General features: G+C 44.4%; 2 protein-coding genes across 6 annotated transcripts in view; one reads left to right on the top strand and one right to left on the bottom strand.

Moving 5' to 3' along the window:
• hspa14 (heat shock protein family A (Hsp70) member 14) overlaps positions 1 to 5894 on the bottom strand; it is a 30578-nt gene extending 24684 nt beyond the window's left edge. Inside the window, exons 1-3 of the mRNA XM_086010819.1 lie at positions 5788 to 5894; positions 3564 to 3644; positions 3401 to 3483 (exon numbers count right to left, since the gene is read on the bottom strand). Of these exons, the coding sequence (XP_085866945.1) occupies positions 3401 to 3483; positions 3564 to 3644; positions 5788 to 5844 (221 nt within the window). The 5' untranslated portion in view covers positions 5845 to 5894. The remainder of the gene's footprint in view (positions 1 to 3400; positions 3484 to 3563; positions 3645 to 5787) is intronic.
• Positions 5895 to 6099: 205 nt separating this feature from the next.
• Positions 6100 to 18947, top strand: cdnf (cerebral dopamine neurotrophic factor). 5 transcript variants are annotated; one of them, XM_086010820.1, is made up of 6 exons: positions 6196 to 6290; positions 7372 to 7449; positions 9225 to 9553; positions 10507 to 10634; positions 13326 to 13467; positions 18651 to 18947. In XM_086010820.1, exons 2-6 carry the CDS (start codon positions 7373 to 7375, stop codon positions 18833 to 18835), a joined length of 861 nt encoding a protein of 286 aa, XP_085866946.1. In that variant the 5' UTR covers positions 6196 to 6290; position 7372; the 3' UTR covers positions 18836 to 18947. The 5 variants fall into 5 exon arrangements, with proteins under 5 accessions (XP_085866950.1, XP_085866946.1, XP_085866948.1 ...); XM_086010821.1 differs by having other exon boundaries at positions 6210 to 6290; positions 7381 to 7449; XM_086010822.1 differs by lacking the exon at positions 7372 to 7449.
• The last annotated feature ends 375 nt before the right edge of the window (positions 18948 to 19322 follow it).

The raw sequence follows: 19322 nt of genomic DNA, 5'->3' as shown, positions 1-19322 counted from the left end.
CTGGATTTCAGTCCACTTGTATGACCTTCTAGCTGGAAGGAATCCTGCACAGGACTAAACTGGAAACTAGGGGCAGTATACAATTTAAAAGTACGATAAATTTACTTTCCCTATTTTATATCCCCCGGTACATCACTACTGTTAGGAGGTCTGTAGACAACCCCCACTAGAGTCTTACATCCTTTGCTGTTCCTTAGATCTACCTATAGCGTTTCCATTGCCTGATCACCTGTACCAAACTCCTCTCTTTCCACTGCTGCAATTGTGTCTTTTATTAATATTGTTACTCCCTCCTCCTTTCCGAATTCCCCTGGCCTTTCTAACCATCGAATAGCCTGGAATATTTAGTTCCCAGTCATGCCCAGCTGGTAGCCAGGTCTCTGTAATGGCCACTACATCATAAACTTCAAGCTGAATTTATTCTTCTAACTTATTTGTTTTATTTTTAACCGTGCACAGAATTCTTACTTGGGTAACTGTCCCCGCCCAGTCCACATGCCCCGATGGTGTATTTATCACACTTTGTGCTGCTGATGCTCTGTACATTGCTGTACAGGCAATATCTTCCTTTTCATCACGTTTCATTTTGAACAGGTATTTTGTTACTACTTCCTATAACCTTCCCTGTTAATGTTCATGTTCTCTATCACTTCTTGTACTCTGCTCTTTCCCCCTCTTTGGGTTACTATTATTTCCACCCAGTCCATTTATCCCCCCCACCCTTCTTGGTTTAAAATCCTTTCGATAGTCCTATTTCTCCTTTCTGCTCGGACCTTGGACCCAGCCCCTTCCAATACTAATGCTAGTGTCCCACGAAATGCAACCCCTCCTTCCCACACCACATTTTCAGCCACACATTGAGTAGTGGAATGCATTTACTTGGGGTTCATCTCATAATTTGAAACTTTCAGAATCAAGATGTGCCAGCTCTCAATGACCCTGCAGGCCATTGGGGGAGGGCAGAATGTAATAGCCTCACGGGAAAATCGCCTGCCAATACTCCCCATCAAGGCTCATACATGAATACTGACTTCACCAGAGGGTGCGCGCACCTGTGATACTGCAACCCAACAAGTAGCCAATGATATCAGAAAATAAAAATCAAGGGAGAAAATTGTAGAGAAAACAAAAGTTTTTTTTTTTTTTTAAATCGGGTCTCTGTACAATTTACTTATTCCAGAGTGGACTGTTTGTGTGTTTCAGATATTGAAGAGGCAAGCAGAAAGTACATTACGTGGATGAGCACATCTTAACTACGAAACTTTCAAATGAAAACTGAAGTAATACATTCCACTGCTCAATTCATGGTATGGACTGAATTGTTTCTGCTCACAGAAACAGATCAGATTATCAAGATATCAGATTATCGTGCACAATAGAAATAACTGTCTCCTTAATCAACAAAAAAACACGCGAGCCCATTTACTTATAATGGTCAATTGAATTTCCCTTTATACACAAGTTACTTATCCTTAAAAGCAATGGGAATAAAAATGTGATTTCATTTTGAATCGATGGCAATCGCAAAAAATGTTTTTTAAAAAGCTAATGTAGCTTATTAATTAATGTTGACTAAAAATGTTGTGGGAATTTATTTGGGGTTGTTACCAGTACGCACAACCATCAAATAAAAACTACTGGAATTCTCGCACAGGTTTCAGAATTTAGAAATCCACTTCGAATTCACCAATTAAAGGAGCAAGTGCATTCATTTTATATGCAAATATCAATTATGTTAGTGATGAATTACATAATTGCATTCCAAAGGAAAAGGTTTAACAGAATAGATTAATTTATAAAATTGTAATCAATGTTATTAAACATTATCTTCATGTTCAGTGAACTCTTCTGGTTAAAACAATACAATTGTAACTTAACTTAAAACATTAAAAGAACCGTAACAATGTAAATTAAAATTGTATTCCCGGGGGTGATGATGCACTCCAGTCCCTTCGGTGCCCACCAGTCGTGGAAGGCCTTGCGCGTGGCGGCGGACACCGCGTGCTCCATCTCCAGGGCCACCCTCGACCGCCCGCTGCCTGGAACAGTTAATGGCCACTTTGGCCAGGCCCAGGAGAGTCCCCACAAGGAGGTCCCCCGACCTGCCCACTCCCCTGCTCTGCACCGGGTGACCAAAGATCAGGAGCGTGGGACTGAAGCGCAGCCAAACATCGAGGAGCAGCCCCTTCAAATAATGGAAGAGGGGCTGCAACCTCTCACATTCAATATAAACGTGGAACACGGACTCCTCCAGGCCGCAGAAAAGGCAGGCAGCCTGGGAGTCCGTGAACCTATTTAAAACCATATTGCACGGGACCGCTCCGTGCAACACCCTCCAGGCCAAGTCCCCAATAGAAAAAGGGAAGACTCCCGCATAGAGAGCCCTCCATTGGGGACCCCTGCTCCCTCCGAACAGCAAGATGGTGCACCAAGGCGTGTCCAGGCGGCAGACGAGGATGGCAAAATGGAGGGTGTGCAAGAGCAGCCCGTACAGGAACCACCCCCCAGGCAGAATGAAAAGGCATGGAGGGGATTTCTGGAAGACGGCTCAAGTTGTGAGGCGCCGGCTCCCAAGAGGAATTCCGTCCGAACGGGGGTCCATTCGGACGGGATCGCCCCACGTGCTTGAGCCTCCTCAATACACCTAGTGTAGTCAGGGCCCAGTGCCACTTTCAGCGACTCGATGGCTTTGGCCGTGAGCCGAACGCTCATGCTCAGTGTAATGCGGCCTCACATTACAAAAAAACACCTTCTCAGACAAGATATGGTGTACAATCCTTGCACCTCTCTATAAAGTGCATAGAAGTTTATCAAATATTTCTTATCTTCCCACAGTGCAACTTAGGCTACAACCATATGCACAGCAATCGCAACCAAAGCAAACAGAATTTTAGAAATAGGAGCAGGAGTCGGCCATTCGGCCCTTCGAGTCTGCTCCACCATTCAAGAAGATCCTGGTTGATCTTCGACCTCAACTCCACTTTCCCGCCCGATCCCCATATCCCTTGGTTCCCCTAGAGTCCAAAAATCTAAATCGCAGCCTTGAATATACTCCACGATGGAGCATCCACCGCCCTCTGGGGCAGAGAATTCCAAAGACTCTCAACCCTTTGAGTGAAGAACTTGCTCCTCATCTCAGTCCTAAATGGCCGACCCCTTATCCTGAGACTGTGACCCCTTAGTTCTAGACTCTCCAGCCAGGGGAAACATCCCGTCAGCATCTACCCTGTCAGGCCCTGTAAGAATTTTATATGTTTCAATGAGATCACCTCTCATTCTTCTGAACTCTAGAGAATATAGGCCCAATCTATTCAATCTCTCCTCACAGGAATCAGTCCAGTGAACCTGCACCAAGATATATTTACATAGTTCTGGTTATACCAAACATTCATGCACTTACCATCTGCCAAGAATCTGTTTCACTTTGACGACAGTGTTTGAAGCATTTCTGATTCTACCTTGTTTTGCTGCCAAGCCAACAATCTAATAAGTAAATAAAACAATGAGACCCTCATAATTCAACCATGTGTACAATGTCAAAGAAATAAAACGGTTTCAATTACCTTCTCTTTTTCTCTATAAGCAACAACTACTGGGGTAACGCGGTCACCTGAATCATTTGCTACAACATCTGCTCGACCATCCTGGGTGGAAATAAATTCAAGTTTTATATTACAAGCAAAATGTCATACTGTACATTAATGTGTTGTTACCGCTTGCTACAGACCAAGAACAAAACTGTATTCCAAGAATATGCAAGTAACTGGATGATGCAGCGGGTTATCAAACCACCGTTCAACCTTTGATGACACTGGCGCAATAGGCTGAATGTGCTCCTTCTGGTGAAATTTCTAATATTCTATGACATATTTTAAATCTGGCCAGAACTGATGGACGTGAGAATCTCTTCTCTCTGCAAGGGTTCCACATAAAAGGAAGCTAGTTCCTCGGAAGCAAGAGGCCACAGCTTAAAACAGCAGTTTCATGAAGTAGGCCACAAGATTGCCAGTGCAAGTGGTCAATTGTCACTCTAGTGCAGTAGGTATACTGTCTCAACCCAAGAGTGCATGACTGGGAGATAGGATTTAGAAAAAGTATACCGCCACCCAGCACTGACAGCCTTCATCTTGATCTTCATCTTGACAATTGAAAGGCATTTTAGATTAATTGATATGCAAAAAAAACTTGACTCAACTTAGTAGTCTCAAAAGCCTGTATTTCTCTGAAACATCCCCTAATACATATGTGCCTCATTACAGGAAACTTTGGTTTATCCGGAGGTTAACTGTCCAGAATGCTCGAGCCACCGGCAAAAATCAGGAGCTGTTTCGTTAGGTTTTTTTTCTTTTCGTTGCTTTTTTTTCACCAGTCAGGCTCTGCAAGGTCTCGCTGAAGCTGTTGCTAAGCTACAGAGACGCTTGCAAGGTACGGCCGACTGTTTAGAAGCTGTTGCTAAGCAACAGGGTTTGTTGCCAGATACGGAGCTCAAAATCTCCGTATGTTTCAACATTAGCGCTGGTTTGTCCGGCAGTTTTGATGGGACGGCAACAGCTCGGTCCCGTCGGTGCCGGATATCACAAAGTTTCCTGTACTGATACAAAAAGTCAACATTTTCTTTGAATCTTTTAACTAGAGATACTTTCTTACAAAAGGTATTAACTAAATAAATATTAACACAAGCTGTTACCATAATTAGTGCTAGAATCAGTTCAACATTTGATCCAAATAAGAATCACATATTACACATGAGAATTAAAAAAAAATTAAACTGCAATTGGTGAAATCCCTTATGGTTGCCAAATGCATGAAAAATGTGTTCGCTTGGCTCATGGTAGCACTGTCGCCTCTAGGCAGGAGGTCTAACCCATTCCATGATTTGAGCACACAACTAAGAGACTTGAGTGCAGTACTCGGGGGCGACTTTGTTACTCAGATTGAGACCATCCATTCAGCTGCCTCTGGTGCTGCCTCCCTCTGCTACCAAGTCGAACATCCCCAGCTCGCCCCTGCCCCGAACCCATTTTTTTCTCCCATCTCCACTTGTGCCCTCTCTGAACTCATCTTGTCCATAAAAAAGACTTGCATTTCTACAGCGCTTTTCACAACCGCAGGACATCCCAAGGCACTTTACGGCCAATGAGGTACTTTTGAAGTGTAGTCGCTGTTGTAATGTAGGAAAGTTCCAGCCAAATTGCACAGAGCAAGCTTCCCACAAACAATGTGACAATGACCAGATAATCTGTTTTAGTGATGTTGATTGAGGGATAAATATTGGCCCCAGGACACTAGGGAGAACTCTCCTGTTCTTTGAAATAGTGCCATGGGATCTTTCACGTCCACCTGAGAGAGCAGACGGGGCCTCGGTTTAACGTCTCATCCGAAAGACGGCACCTCCGACAGTGCGGCACTCCCTCAGCACTGCACTGGAGTGTCAGTCTAGATTTTTGTGCTCAAGTCTCTGGAGTGGGACTTGAACCCACAACCCTCAGACTCAGAGACGAGAACGAGCTGACACTGTAAAACAAACGTAATCACAAGACAGAACCTCTCGTCCAAAGTTAATTTGAACAAAAAAACAGATGCAGTAAAGCAGACCCCAGCGCAGCGGATGCAACCAATGATGGAAAATCAATGGAACTGCACCAGTTAGACTGGCCGGGGCTGGACAACACTGCGGCCCCCGGGAGAGCGCGGCCCCGCGGGGTGAACACCCTGAGCCGGCCGGCCCGGCCCGGCCCGGCCCGCCCCCCGGGGGGTGAACACCCTGAGCCGGCCCGCTCCCCGCACCTTGTACACCGCCACACAACTACACGAGCTCCCCAAGTGCACACCGATAGCCGCCATCTTGGTAACTAAGGAAAGCCGCGATGCACACTGGGATAGCTCTGGGATGACTCGGGCACTGACCAATGGGAGGGCGGAACAGATCAAACGAGGGGGGGGGGCAGCGGGACGGGTGAAAACAAAGGAGGATGCTGATTGGTGCATCGATTCACCAATGATCTGGAGGAACACAAGTAGTGAAGGAGAGAAAAATGAACGGAGGATGCTGATTGGAGCAACAACCCATCAATAGGAAGGCGGAACACAAGGAAGCGGGGTGAGGGGGGGAGGTGAAGTGAAGATAAAATGAACGGATGCTGATTGGAGCAGCGACGCTCCATTGGGGAGGCGGCAGTCTCCAATCTCGGCCTTCGCTCGGGCCATGAGGGTGGCGCTGCTCTGGGCGCTGCTGGGCCTCGCACTGAGCGCCGCGGGCACTGGTGAGGCCCCGCCCGGGGAGTGTGAAGGTGAGCCGCGGGCCGGGCCTCCCTCACCTCACCTACCGATCCCCCATAGTATACTCGCCCCACATACCCACTGAACCCCCTCCCCAGGCCCTAGCCCCCCTCTCCAGGCCCTAGCCCCCCCCCCCCCAGATCTCACTCCACATTATATATAATGTTATTGGTCTTGTTCCCAGTGTTGAATTATCCAGTGTGTGTGTCTGGTTTCTGAGCTGCTGTAAAACTAACCCAGCTGTTGCTTGTCTTTCTTTCCCCTTATACGGGCCTATTTTTTTTTTGGCTGCCATTTTACCTACAGGACAAACAAATCAACTCGGTTCTGTTTACAAACTTGCTGATTTATGCGCAGCAATTAATTCCTTTCTCTCTTTCCCCCCCCCACCCCCCTTTCCCTATTGCTCCACAAGCCTTACAATTTTCTTTGACCAAACCAGGGTGGAGGTGGAATAGAAACAGAAAATGCTGGAAACACTCAGCAGGTCAGGCAGCATCTGTGGAGAGAGAAACCGGGTTAACGTTTCAGCTGGAATTGAGCCTCTAATTCTTTGCTTTACTAACAAGAAAAACATTGCTGAGGCTTATTTCCCCCCCCCCCCGCCCCAGAAGGGTTTATTGTGTTAGCTGATGATGACTTTTGCACCCAGCCTGATTTCTGAAATCCGGCAATGGGTGTCAGTTGGTATCCAGAAAATAGAGCTTTGATTGCATTAATGATTTGGGCTGCATGTTTTCAGTCTTTACAAAATGTCGCATAGTCATTTGGTTAGGCTCAATAGTGGAGATGTGAAATTCCTGTACTGTATATCTATCCGCTGTAAACATCTAGCAGTACACTTTTAGATTCGTGTCCTTCCAAAGTTGGGCTGTGTCTGAAGATGACCCTTCAAGCTATATTTACAGTAAAGTATCAGTTGTTACAGGTCTCGCTAGTGGTGGGAATAATTTGGAAATGACAAATGAAGTGTATGGCACAACATTAAATTGTATCGGTGAAATAAACCTACTGCTAACACTGCGTTGTGTGAGCTAGTTTGTTGCTGAATTATGCAAATAACTTTTCTAAACTTGTTTGGCTTTGTGTAAGCATGTTTAGCACACAGGCAGCGAAATTGATGAAGACTGGCATGCAGCAAGTGATGCATTGTAACATGTGTTGTACCTGGTGAGTGTGCATGTCTGTAGTCTTGACTTATTTTTTAAACCGAAGAAGTACATCCTTGCTCTAAAGTGTCTGACTCCATATTCTGCCTGGAACTGTTTGCAGTCTTAATTATTTAGCAGTGGGCTACAGCAGCTTTCCTTGGAACCAAAGCCTGTTCTTTCGTGACATCGTTCTACAGCCCCTGCCTCTCCTGATTTTTTTTTAGTCTCTGTTCTTTGTCTTTCACTGGTCGTGTTATGCCTATTCAACCACCGAGTGTTCTTTGCTAGTTAGCTTTTTGCCATGTAGATTGCCAATACCACCAACATTTGCCTGTAAAATATTTTTGGTTCATAGCTTAATATTAAAAGATAAATTTGTGTGGGGGGTGGGGGTGGTGAGTTAAATATCGAATGACTACAGTCAGAAAATAAGGCATAATATGACCTTTAAATTCCATCTTAATTATTTTACAGATTTTAAGCAAGTCTGTACACTTAAATGTACTTTTATGTTTGTTATAAATTTGTCATTTTTTGTGCATGCTAGCGATTGGAATGCTTCCATTTTTGCGCTCATTTTCTGCATGGAACACTCCCAGATTGGGTATCGCATGGGGGTCGATGTGTAGTAAAGCTCCCACTACTCTGCTCTCATGTACTTGTGACACCAAGCTCCGAAGAATGGCCTTTGCTGCATCATTGGGATTTGTTTTCCCCATTTCGTATACAAGCAATCCTTCCTTCTGACACTTTAGTGCCGTTGCCTGGCTTAGTCTCTGCTAAATGATGGCCAGTTTTGTGCTGGCACCATTCCCATTAGAAAACAAGTTGAACCTGCCATTTATCACTTGTTACCTTTCATAGTCAGTAGAGAGCAGAGTTTTTCCAGTCTAAGGATTCAGAACCAGGTTGTGTATTGTAAAATGACTGCTCCAATTTAGTCTGCAACATATTATCAATTTACTCGGCCCTGAAATATCATCTTTTTTATTATAGCTTTCAGTGGATGTTTGGAAGGCAGAATACAATGTGTCCGGGATGACCATAACTGTTGTGTATTAGCTGAGATATTACAGTGAAGGAACTTGGCCAGTAAATACAGAGAGGTTACAACACAGCAACAGGCTATTTGACCCACGCAATCCGTGTCACTGTTTAGCCTCCATGCAAGCAAATCGTTTTTATCACATTTATCCTCCCTGTTCCCATATCCCTTTACCCCCATTTCCTTCACCAATCCAATCTAATTTTAAATGTTGACCTTGTTTCTACCTGAATCATTAACCCTGGACGTGAATTCCACAGCCTCCTAACTGTAAAGAAGTTTCTCTTGCTCTCTCTATTCCCGATCTCTTGCGTTTAATTTTGTATCCGTGGCTCCTCATTCTAGACTCTCGACTACTGGAAACAGTTTGCTTCGATCTCCCATGTCCTGTCTTTTCAGCCATTTAAATAACTCTAGCAAGTCACCCTGTAATCTGTGTTCCTGTAATCAAAAAAAAAAAAAAAAAAAGTAATGCCCTGTGAGCCAGTACTCCCAAATCCCTCAGCACGTCTACAGCGCCGAGCCTACTTCCATTCAGTATAATTACTGCTGTTTTTATTACCAGAATGCATCACCTCACTTACTGATGTTCAAAATCTGCTGCTTCTTGGCCTTTTCCCCCATCTTCTCGATATTCCTTGAGCTTCCTTTGGTCTTCTAAAGAATAACTCTGATATAAATGTGATTAAAGTTCTAGACCGGTTTAAAGGGCTCAAAACCAATCAATATCCCCGGTATTTACCCCACAGCATGAGAGAGACCAGGGAGCAGATTTTTGAGCCACTGACTGTCGTTCTAAGCAAGTTAATGGACAGCGGGGAGGTCCAGGTGGATTGGAAACGGATTAATGCAGTCCCATTTTCAATCAAAAACTGCAATAAAGCAGGCACCGGCAGCTGCAGACCCATTATTCTGCAGTGTTACTTCAATACTGAATATTCAGGAGTAAACTTGAGGATTACCCGTAGAAGAGGAAATGGCACAGATTCAGAAGGTGAAGGTCCTACCCCCCACCGAACGCCTCAACATTTCTGCGCATGTGACGTCGCGAGTGGAGTGTTGAAAACCCCACAGCATGGTGTGTACCGTGACTCCACAAAACACTTGACACAGTTCCACATGAAAGGCAATTAGTGAAGCTCCAAGCAATCGAGCAAAACTTAGACCTGGGGAAGAAATTGGCAGACTGGTTGAAACCAGCAGCAGCTGTAAGAGGGGTTCTGTCAGAGTGGAGGGTGGAGTGGCCCAGGGGATCAAAAAAAAATGTAAATTATAAACCTTAGAAGTCGAAAGCAAGGAAATCACTCGAGCAATTCTAAAGCTATTGATCAAAACCAGATTTGCCTTTCTCAAAGCCTAATAAAGATATAGTTGTGGGATTTTGAAAACACGTCTTCATGAAAAAATTGCCGAGTCCAATCCATTATTTTTCATGACTATGAACAAAACGTACTTTGGAATGGATTCCTGATGTCTCCTCAAATGTTGATCCCAACATGAGAGTTAAAAAAATTTACAAAGTGAAACTTGTGCTTCAAAAAAAAGAGGTTTGGATGTCAAACCCCCCCCCACACACACACACACACACACACACACACACACACACACACACACACACACACACACCCTCCTCAATGCCGCAAACTCTTGAGTTTTAATTCTCGTATTTTATGGAGTAAAATTTTGACGGGTCCGGTTTTGTACCCAGATGAAAAAACATAGTTGAGAAATTACTTAAAAGACCAACTGTAAGTCCATAATCTAGAAAGCTGTCCAAGAGGCATTTTACTTTGTCTGTAGTCAGTCTGGGTTGTGTGGTTCATTGCTGTCGAATTCAGTGCAGCAGCCTCACATGTCTATCTGTAGCAAAGTGTAAAGAGGCCAATGTCACTGGAGGTTAAAAGTATATGGATTTTATCATTTATATGCTTAAAGGTAACTTTTTTTAAAGAGTTCCATTCATTATAACCTGCTTTCCATTTGGTATTTCTTTTTGAGAATTTTTTTTTTTTACATTTTTAAAATTCCCAGTATGCGTTGGATTTCTGGAGAAATTTTACGGGTATTTGAAGGCTCAGGATGCGGAATTGACTCTTGCTGTCATCGTAAATGAACTGATGCTGATGTGTGAACACACCAAAGGAAAGGAAAACCGACTGGTGAGTACGTGACGTAAGGTAGACATTTAAGTAGTGCGGTTGTTAATTTGGGGACAGCGATAAAGGAAGCGGTTGCAAGGTAGGTTTATTCGGATGATGCCAGGAATTGGTCACGGCGAGAAACTTTTCAGCACGAAGGCTGTGTTCAGCAGAGAAGGTTAAGGGGCAGCCTATTCATGGCCTCAAGTTTCAAAGAGGATAAACGGTGCAAGATTGTTCCCATTGCATGCTGAATTGGTAACAAAGCATAAGATTTTTTTAAATTAATAACATAAGGGGAAGGTTAGAAGTAAAAAAAAAAGTTAGAACATGGAATATATTACCACAATTGAAATAGCCAATCATAGCATTTAAGAAAGAAAAGACAGACTTGCATTTATGCAGTGCCTTTCACGACCACCGGATGGCCCAAAGCACTTTACAGCCAGTGAAGTATTTTTGAAGTGTAGTCACTGTTGTAATGTGGGAAACACAACAGCCAATTCTGCACAGCAAGCTCCCACAAACAGCAATGTGATAATGACCGGGTAATCTGTTTCAGTGATGTTGATTGAGGGATAAATATTGGACCCAGGACACTGGGGATAACTCCCCTACTCCTCTTCGAAATAGTGCCATGGGATCTTTTACCCCAGAGAGCAGACGGGGCCTCGGTTTAACGGCTCATCCGAAAGACGGCACCTCCGACAGTGCAACAGTCCCTCAGCACTGCCTTGGAGTGTCAGCCTAGATTTTTGTGCTCGAGCCTCTGGAGTGGGACTTGAACCCACAACCTTCTGACTCAGAGGCGAGGGTGCCGCCCACTGAGCCACGGCTGCCAGGGGATTAGATAAACACGGGTGAGGAATAATATTGGATTAGAGGGGGTAGTTCTGATGTGTACCTGGCACAGGCACAATGGCTGAATGGCCTCCTTGTGTAGTGAAAATTGTACGGCTATATTCATTACAGAGACATTATGCAGTGTGGCTGTATGTTAAACCATCATTGGACAATGCCATGGAGTAGGAAGCTGCTGTGTTGCCCCACTCGTTTACCAACACTGCATGGGATTTGGCTCGTGGAAGTGAGGTATCTCCATGCATAGAGGAGGGCAATTGTGGGCAGTACTCTGCGCTACTGTCATGCAAATACGCTGACATCATTTATTTTGGTGGCTTGTATTGAAACAAAGGAATATTGTACTACTTTGTATTTGCCTTGCTATTGATGGTGATATAATTGCATTTTCACCGCACACATTTTATGCTTAAATTTGTATTTAGTTTTCTTTGTTTTACTTTTTTCCAGAAATTGATTTATGAAATGCCCATATGTTAGAGCATAAGAAATAGGAGCAGGAGTGGACCATTCAGCCCCTCGAGCCTGCTCCGCCATTCAATAAGATCATGGCTGATCTTCAACCTCAACTCCACTTTCCCGCCCGATCCCTGTATCCCTCGATTACCTTATGACAAGCTCCATGCCCCCACAGAAACCAGGGGCTGGTTTCTGCAGCAGTTACAATTAGATTAAATATACAAAGTTTTTTTTTGAAAGAAAAAAAGCTACTTCTCAGTCGGTGCTACTGGGTTATGTGTAAGTGAACATTAGCTGTCCGGATGTTGTTGATACAGTGAGCGAAAGCAACAACGTGACACAAATCAATGAAGTCGCAAGTATGTTCTGTCCAGTTAGTTCAATAAGTTGTAGAAATATCTCACAAGAACCAAACTAGTCTGGTTAAGTGGCAGCTAACCTGAGCTGTTGCAAGTTAAAACCTTGTTAGAACCAAAGGGGGGGGGGGGGGAAAAAAATCAGCAAATTGTGGGCCGATGTTCATGCACTGAGCTGGAGAGTAGCATCCTTGTGTACGGGTGTGGCAGGGGCTATGGTGGGGATTTAGTCTGCAGCCCGCTTTACAGTATAGAGTCGGTTACTGATGTACGAATGCCCCCGACGCACTTGAAACTGTAACCAAGAAAGAGGCAGGATAAAGGGGGCAGGGAATTAGATTAGAGAAAAACTTTGATATGACCCAGATTCTAGCTTCAGTTCAGAAATACATCAACATTTAGCAATTCTATCTGGACAGCCATGATGGAGGAATTCCAGAGGTTGTTCTGATGTGGATGGTCTCCACTGCTGCGGGCTTTGATCGGGTGAATCCACTGGCTTCTTACTTCATTTCTTCTAATTACATTTAGACTGCTCTGTGAATCAGTCCCAGCACCACTATTCCTTGGAGGATGTTTGTAAGCAGCAGTTGTAATTGTTCGCTAAAAGTTTTTCCTGAGTGCTGCATTTACAAACGGGGATCCCATCAAACCGAGTAGATAGAGGGAAACTGTTCCCATTGGCAGAAGGGTCGAGAACCAGCGGACACAGATTTAAGGTGATTGGCAGAAGAACCAAAGGCGACATGAGGAAAAGCTTTTTTACGCAGCGAGTGGTTAGGATCTGGAATGCACTGCCTGAAAGGGTGGTGGAGGCAGACTCAATCGTGGCTTTCAAAAGGGAATTGGATAAGTACCTGAAGGAAAAAAAATTGCAGGGCTCCGGGGAAAGGGTGGGGGAGTGGGATTAGCTGAAGGGCTCTTGCAGAGAGCCGGCACGGGCTCGACGGGCCGAATGGCCTCCTGTGCTGTAACCATTCTATGATTCTGATGGCGTGCTGTCTATATGTATGTAATTTAACTTTGTTTTTAATAGTGCTACTATATTGGAGCGACCAGTGATGCTGCAACTAAAATAGTCAATGAAATAGCCCGTCCGATGAGTGCACACGTACCAGTAGCGAAGATCTGTGAAAAGCTGAAAAGGATAGACAGTCAGATCTGCGAACTGAAATATGGTACGGGTAACCTCATTTTCTCTCCTGTGCGCATTGTCTTGAATGTATTTTTATTTTTTGAACTGTACTCTTCTACAAATATATACCCTGTGTCCAGTGTGTGCCTGTATCCGTCACACCTCGGGGAATTACACTCGACGTGCAAAGTATGCGTCACTTGCACGTGATGGGATCAAAATTCATATTTATAAAACCAACAGAACAGCTAAGGAACGTACCAATCAAATGTAGGCAAAGTTGGTATCTCATTTCACATTTTAAAAAGTATGAAATCAGCAAAAACTATTTAAAAAAAAAAAAAAAGGAATCCATGAAATCGCTCCAAATATTTTTGGCTGCCATCTTGGACTGTCACTAAATTAAAATTAGAACTACATACTTGAGGCTTGCGACATATATAATAAACACAAATCACAAGATTTGCACGAAATGGATTAACCTGTACACTGGGTATCGATGCCAGCAATGTTTCCCCCTAAGGCGCGCAGCCGTACACCGATCGAGGTCCCGCGCAGGCCGCTCACCAGCTGCTCCTGCTGGAAGAGGCACTGCAGCCGCACAGCAAGTTTAAAGGGCCCGCGCAGGGGAAAAATATTAGAGGGAACATTGGATACTAGGCAGCATATTCGCCTCAGCCACCAGGTTATAGAATTAAGCTTCACTCTAGGACTTCAGCATGTAATCTAGACAGACACTTCAGTGCATTAATGAACGATTCTAGGGAGGTACTGACTTTCAGATGAAATGTTAAACTGAGACCCCCCCCCCCACCCCCCCCCCCCCCCGCTTGTTCAGGTGGACATAAAAGATCTCTGCACTTTTTCCAAAGGCAATAAGAGATTACTTCCAGTGTCCTGGCTAACATTCAACCCTCAACCAACTTCACCGAAACAGGCCAACTGCTTTTCATGGGATCTTGCTGAGTGTACGTTGGCTGTTGTGTTTGCCTACAAAACAGTGACTACACTTCAAAAGTCATTCATTGGTTGTTAAATGCTTTGGAACTGACCGAGGACGTCTGTCTGTCTGCCTGTCTTGGGGTACCTAGCCCACCCCCCCCCCGGCTAGGTACCATTCCATCCTCGTTAATACGTCTCCCAGTTTCTCCATCGTAACTACATTAGAATCAATTCCTGGTGTTCTGATATGATGTCAAGTGTCAGAAATTTTTATCCTCCTCAATTTCACACCTTGCACAATTCACTGCATGTAAACATAAGAAATAGGAGCAGGAGTCGGCCATTCAATAAGATCATGACTGATCTTCTACCTCATTTCCTCCTTCCCGTCCTATACCCATATCCCTTAGTATCCAAAAATCTATCGATCTCGCTCTTGAATATACTCAACGACGGAGCATCCACAGCCCTCTGGGGTAGAGAATTCCAAAGATTCACAACCCTCTGAGTGAAGAAATTTCATTGAATCATAGAATGGTTACAGCACAGAAGGAGGCCATTCGGCCCGTCGAGCCCGTGCCGGCTCTCTGCAAGAGCACTTCAGCTAGTCCCACTCCCCCGCCCTTTCCCCATAGCCCGGCAAACTTCTTCCCTTCAGATACTTATCCAACTCCCTTTTCAAAGCTGTGATTGAATCTGCCTCCACCACCCTTTCAGGCAGTGCATTCCAGATCCTAACCACTCACTGCGTTAAAAAAAAGTTTTTTCTTACGTCACCTTTGGTTCTTGTGCCAATCACCTTAAATCTGTCCCCTCTGGTTCTCGACCCTTCCGCCAATGGAAACAGTTCCTCTCTCTCTACTCTGTCTAGACCCCTCCATGATTTTGAACATCTGTCAAATCTCCTCTCAACCTTCTCTGCGCCAAGGAGAACAACCCCAGCTTCTTCAGTCTATCAGTGTAACTGAAGTCCCTCATCCCTGGAATAATTCTCATAAATCTTTTCTGCACCCTCTCTAAGGCCTTCATATCCTTTCTAAAGTGTGGTCCCAGAATCGGACACAATACTCCAGTTGGGGCCAAACCAGTGTTTTATACAGGTTCACCATAATTTCCACACTTTTGTACTCTATTCCTCTATTTATGAAGCCCAGGATCCCGTATGCTTTTTTAACCACTTTCTCAACCTGCCCTGCCACCTTCAACGATTTGTGCACATATACCCCCAGGTCTCTCTGTTCCTGCACCCCCTTTAGGATTGTACCCTTTAGTTTATATTGCCTCGCCTCGTTCTTCCTACCAAAATGTTTCACTTCACACTTTTCTGCGTTAAATTTCATCTGCCCATGTGTCTGCCCATTCCACCAGCCTGTCTATGTCTTCCTGAAGTCTATCACTATCCTCCTCACTGTTCACTATACTTCCAAGTTTTGTGTCGTCTGCAAATTTTGAAATTGTGCCCTGTACACCCACGTCCAAGTCATTAATATATATCAAGGAAAGCAGTGGTCCTAGTACTGACCCCTGGGGAACACCACTGTATACCTTCCTCCAGTCTGAAAAACAACCGTTCACCACTACTCTCTGTTTCCTGTCACTTAGCCAATTCCATATCCATGCTGCCACTGTCCCTTTTATTCCATGGGCTTCAACTTTGCTGGCAAGCCTATTATGTGGCACTTTGTCGAACGCCTTTTTGGAAATCCATGTACACTACGTCAACCGCATTACCCTCATCAAAGAACTCAACCAAGTTAGTTGAACACGATTTGCCTTTAACAAATCCGTGCTGGCTTTCCTTAATTAATCCACACTTGTCCAAGTGACTGTAGATTTTGTCCTTGATTACTGTTTCTAAAAGCTTCCCCACTACTGAGGTTCAACTGACTGGCCTGTAGTTGCTGGGTTTATCTTTACACCCTTTTTTGAACAATGGTGTAACATTTACAATTCTTCAGTCCTCTGGCACCACCCCCATATCTAAGGAGGATTGGAATATTATGGCCAATACCTTTGCGATTTCCTCAATTCCCTCAGCATCCTAGGATGCATCCCATCTGCTCCTGGTGATTTATTTACTTTAAATAAAGCCAGCCTTTCTAATATCTCCTCTATCAATTTTTATCCTATCCAGTATCTCTGCTACCTCCTCCATTACTATGTCTAGGGCAGCATCCTCTTCCTTGGTGAAGACAGATGCAAAGTACTCATTTAGTACCTCAGCCATGCCCTCTTCCTTCCTGCGTAGGTCTCCTTTTTGGTCCCTAATCGGCCCCACCCCTCCTCTTGCTACCCTTTTACTATTTATATGCCTATAGAAGACTTTTGGATTACCTTTTATGTTGGTTGCCATTCTATTCTCATACTCTTTACCCCTCATATTTTCTTTTTCATTCCTCCTCTGACCTTTCTATATATAGCCTGATTCTCAGATGTATTTGCAATCTGATATGCATGCTCTTTTTCTGCTTTATTATATTCTGTCTCTTTTGTCATCCAGGGAGCCCTGACTTTAGTTGCCCTGCCTTTCCCCCTAGTGGGAATGTACCTCGACTGTACCTGAACTATTTCCTCTTTAAAGGCAGCCCATTGTTCTATTACAGTTTTGCCTGCCAGTCTTCGATTCCAGTTTACCCGGGCCAGATCCGTTCTCATCCCACTGAAATTGGCCTTCCCCCACTTAAACATTTTTACTCTAGATTGCTCCCTGTCCTTTTCCATAGCTAATCTAAACCTTATGATACTATGATCACTGTTCCCTAAATGTTCACCTACTGACACTTGCTCCACTTGACCTACCTCATTCCCCAGAACCAGATCCAGCAATGCCTCCTCCCTCGTCGGGCCGGAAACATACTGATCAAGAAATTTCTCCTGAACACACTTCAAAAATTCTTCCCCTTCTCTGCCCTTAACACTATTACGATCCCAGTCTATATTAGGATAGTTGAAGTCCCCCATTATTACTACTAGCTGTTTTGCAGTTGTTGCTTTTGCTGTTTTCGCTGGAGGTACTCTGCCCCCTCGCTGCTTCAGTCTGGGCCTCCTGCTCAATTTATCTTCTGCCTCCTGCTCTCCTGTGATGCCACTCTTTTTTAAGTTGCCGCTCGGCTCTCTTTAAGCCGCCTCCGCTGCCGCCATTCCCGCTCAGGTCCGCGCTGTGTTCTGGGCCTTCTCCTCGGCTCCTTTATGCCCTGCTGCCTCAAGCGATTTTGACTTGATTGACCATGTTAAGCCCGCCCAGCGGGCTCGGCAGGCCAATTAAGGGCCACCCGGCAACAGGTGACGTCACAGATTGACATTTCATCTGCCAAGAGCTTTTGACTGATGAAATATCAGCGTTTCACAGCTCTTTGAAGCTGTCGAACACTGACAATCTGTACACTAAGTTAATTCCTTCCTCTCAGGCTGATTTCGAGATCTCCCTGGAACAGAAAGCTGAATGCTGCAGATTTTTACAGCTCGCAGCCATTCTGCTTTCTGTGCCGGTGAGATGAGGGACTCCCGAGACCTGAAGGAAGGAAGGCTGTAAAGGTAAGTAAAACTTCTTTAAACACTTTATAAACACACTTACCTCTGCACTCCTGCACCCATCACTCACCTGAACACCGGATATCTGGAACCCTCCGAGCCCTTCAGCCCGACGGTCCGCCTCGCTAACTTGGCGTGGTTTGGAGCCGTCGGGAATCCCACACTTCAGGAATAAAAATAGGGATTAGGCTAAAAACTGCCTGTTAACCACCTGTTAAATTCATGAATTATAATCCAAATGTAAGTAGCTAAGCTGTGCGGCGGTCTGGATGTCCTGTGCTGGCTGCTCACCGGCTGCGACAGGGAAGAAACCGCGCATGCGTGAAAATTTGAATGGGCTGCGCAGCCAGTTAAAGGGACCGCGCGCTTAAAAAAACAAAAAAAAAACAAAAGAAAACAATTAGTGGGAACATTGGTAGCAACTAACTTTTCTGTTTTGTTCCTACCTGAAAGATTAGCTTTAAGAATATCGCAGGGGAATAGGCTGCTTTGTGACTGTACCAAAAGCCTGTGAATTTTAATCCTTTTCACAGGGAAGATTTTTGACCAGTATTCAGTGTTGTAGTTGGATAGAACAGATATTTGTGATTGAATATTCAGCATATGTTGACAGTTGATGACGTGTTGTTAGACAAAGCGACAAAGGTAGATCCCAAAAGTGATCGATTGTATTCGGCTGCCTCTAGCCTCAGTAACGTTATGATTTTAACATTAAAATTGCTCTCCACTTTGTGCTTTTTTTTTGTCTCTCAGATAAGAAATTGATTTTGAATAAAGCTGAACTATCCAGACTGCGAGTGGCCGAGCTGAAGATGATTCTCGATGACTGGGGAGAGAAATGCAGAGCATGTGCAGAGAAAATAGAGTTTATCAATTTAATCTTGGAATTGGCGCACAAATACACGTCTGATCAACTAGATTTAAACTTTGATCTTTAAAGAATCGCCTACATTTTTTAAAAAGAAAACTGATCAGCCATAATTTATTTTGAGTGTATATACAATATATGCAATGTACAGCATAGTATAAAGAGAAATTTGCTACTTAAAACGGTGTATTCCCAGTTTATTTCTTACTGTTATCGAACAGTTGGGTGTTTTTGTCTGTTGTGCCGAGTTCATGTTGGCAATACAATTTTTTCCACTTTACATATTGCAAACAGTAAATATTGCATCATGTATTTCTGCATTTGACCAGCTCTAATTGCTATTAAACACTAATTAGAGGCTGTTTTCCCCTGGCTGGAGAGTCTAGACCGGTGGGTTTCCTCCGGGTGCTCAGGTTTCCTCCCACAGTCCAAAGATGTGCGGGTTAGGTTGATTGGCTATGATAAATTGACCCTTAGTGTTAGGGGGATTAAATACGTGGGGTTACGGGGATAGGGTGGGATATGTGTCGGTGCAGGCTCGATGGGCCGAAATGGCC

Source organism: Somniosus microcephalus, chromosome 17 (assembly GCF_052327205.1).
Source record: "Somniosus microcephalus isolate GS21.2 chromosome 17, FLI_Smic_1.0, whole genome shotgun sequence".
Classification (NCBI taxonomy): Eukaryota; Metazoa; Chordata; class Chondrichthyes; order Squaliformes; family Somniosidae; genus Somniosus; species Somniosus microcephalus.
This window is presented reverse-complemented; position numbering and strand designations above follow the sequence as displayed.

What these genes read in the sequence shown, in the direction of transcription:
- cdnf (XM_086010820.1), top strand. Translation starts at nt 7,373, where the DNA reads ATGTTTAGCACACAGGCAGCGAAATTGATGAAGACTGGCATGCAGCAA. An exon ending in GTTGAAAACCCCACAGCATG is followed by an intron (nt 9,554 to 10,506) that starts GTGTGTACCGTG and finishes TAAAATTCCCAG; the next exon opens with TATGCGTTGGATTTCTGGAG. An exon ending in AAGGAAAGGAAAACCGACTG is followed by an intron (nt 10,635 to 13,325) that starts GTGAGTACGTGA and finishes TGTTTTTAATAG; the next exon opens with TGCTACTATATTGGAGCGAC.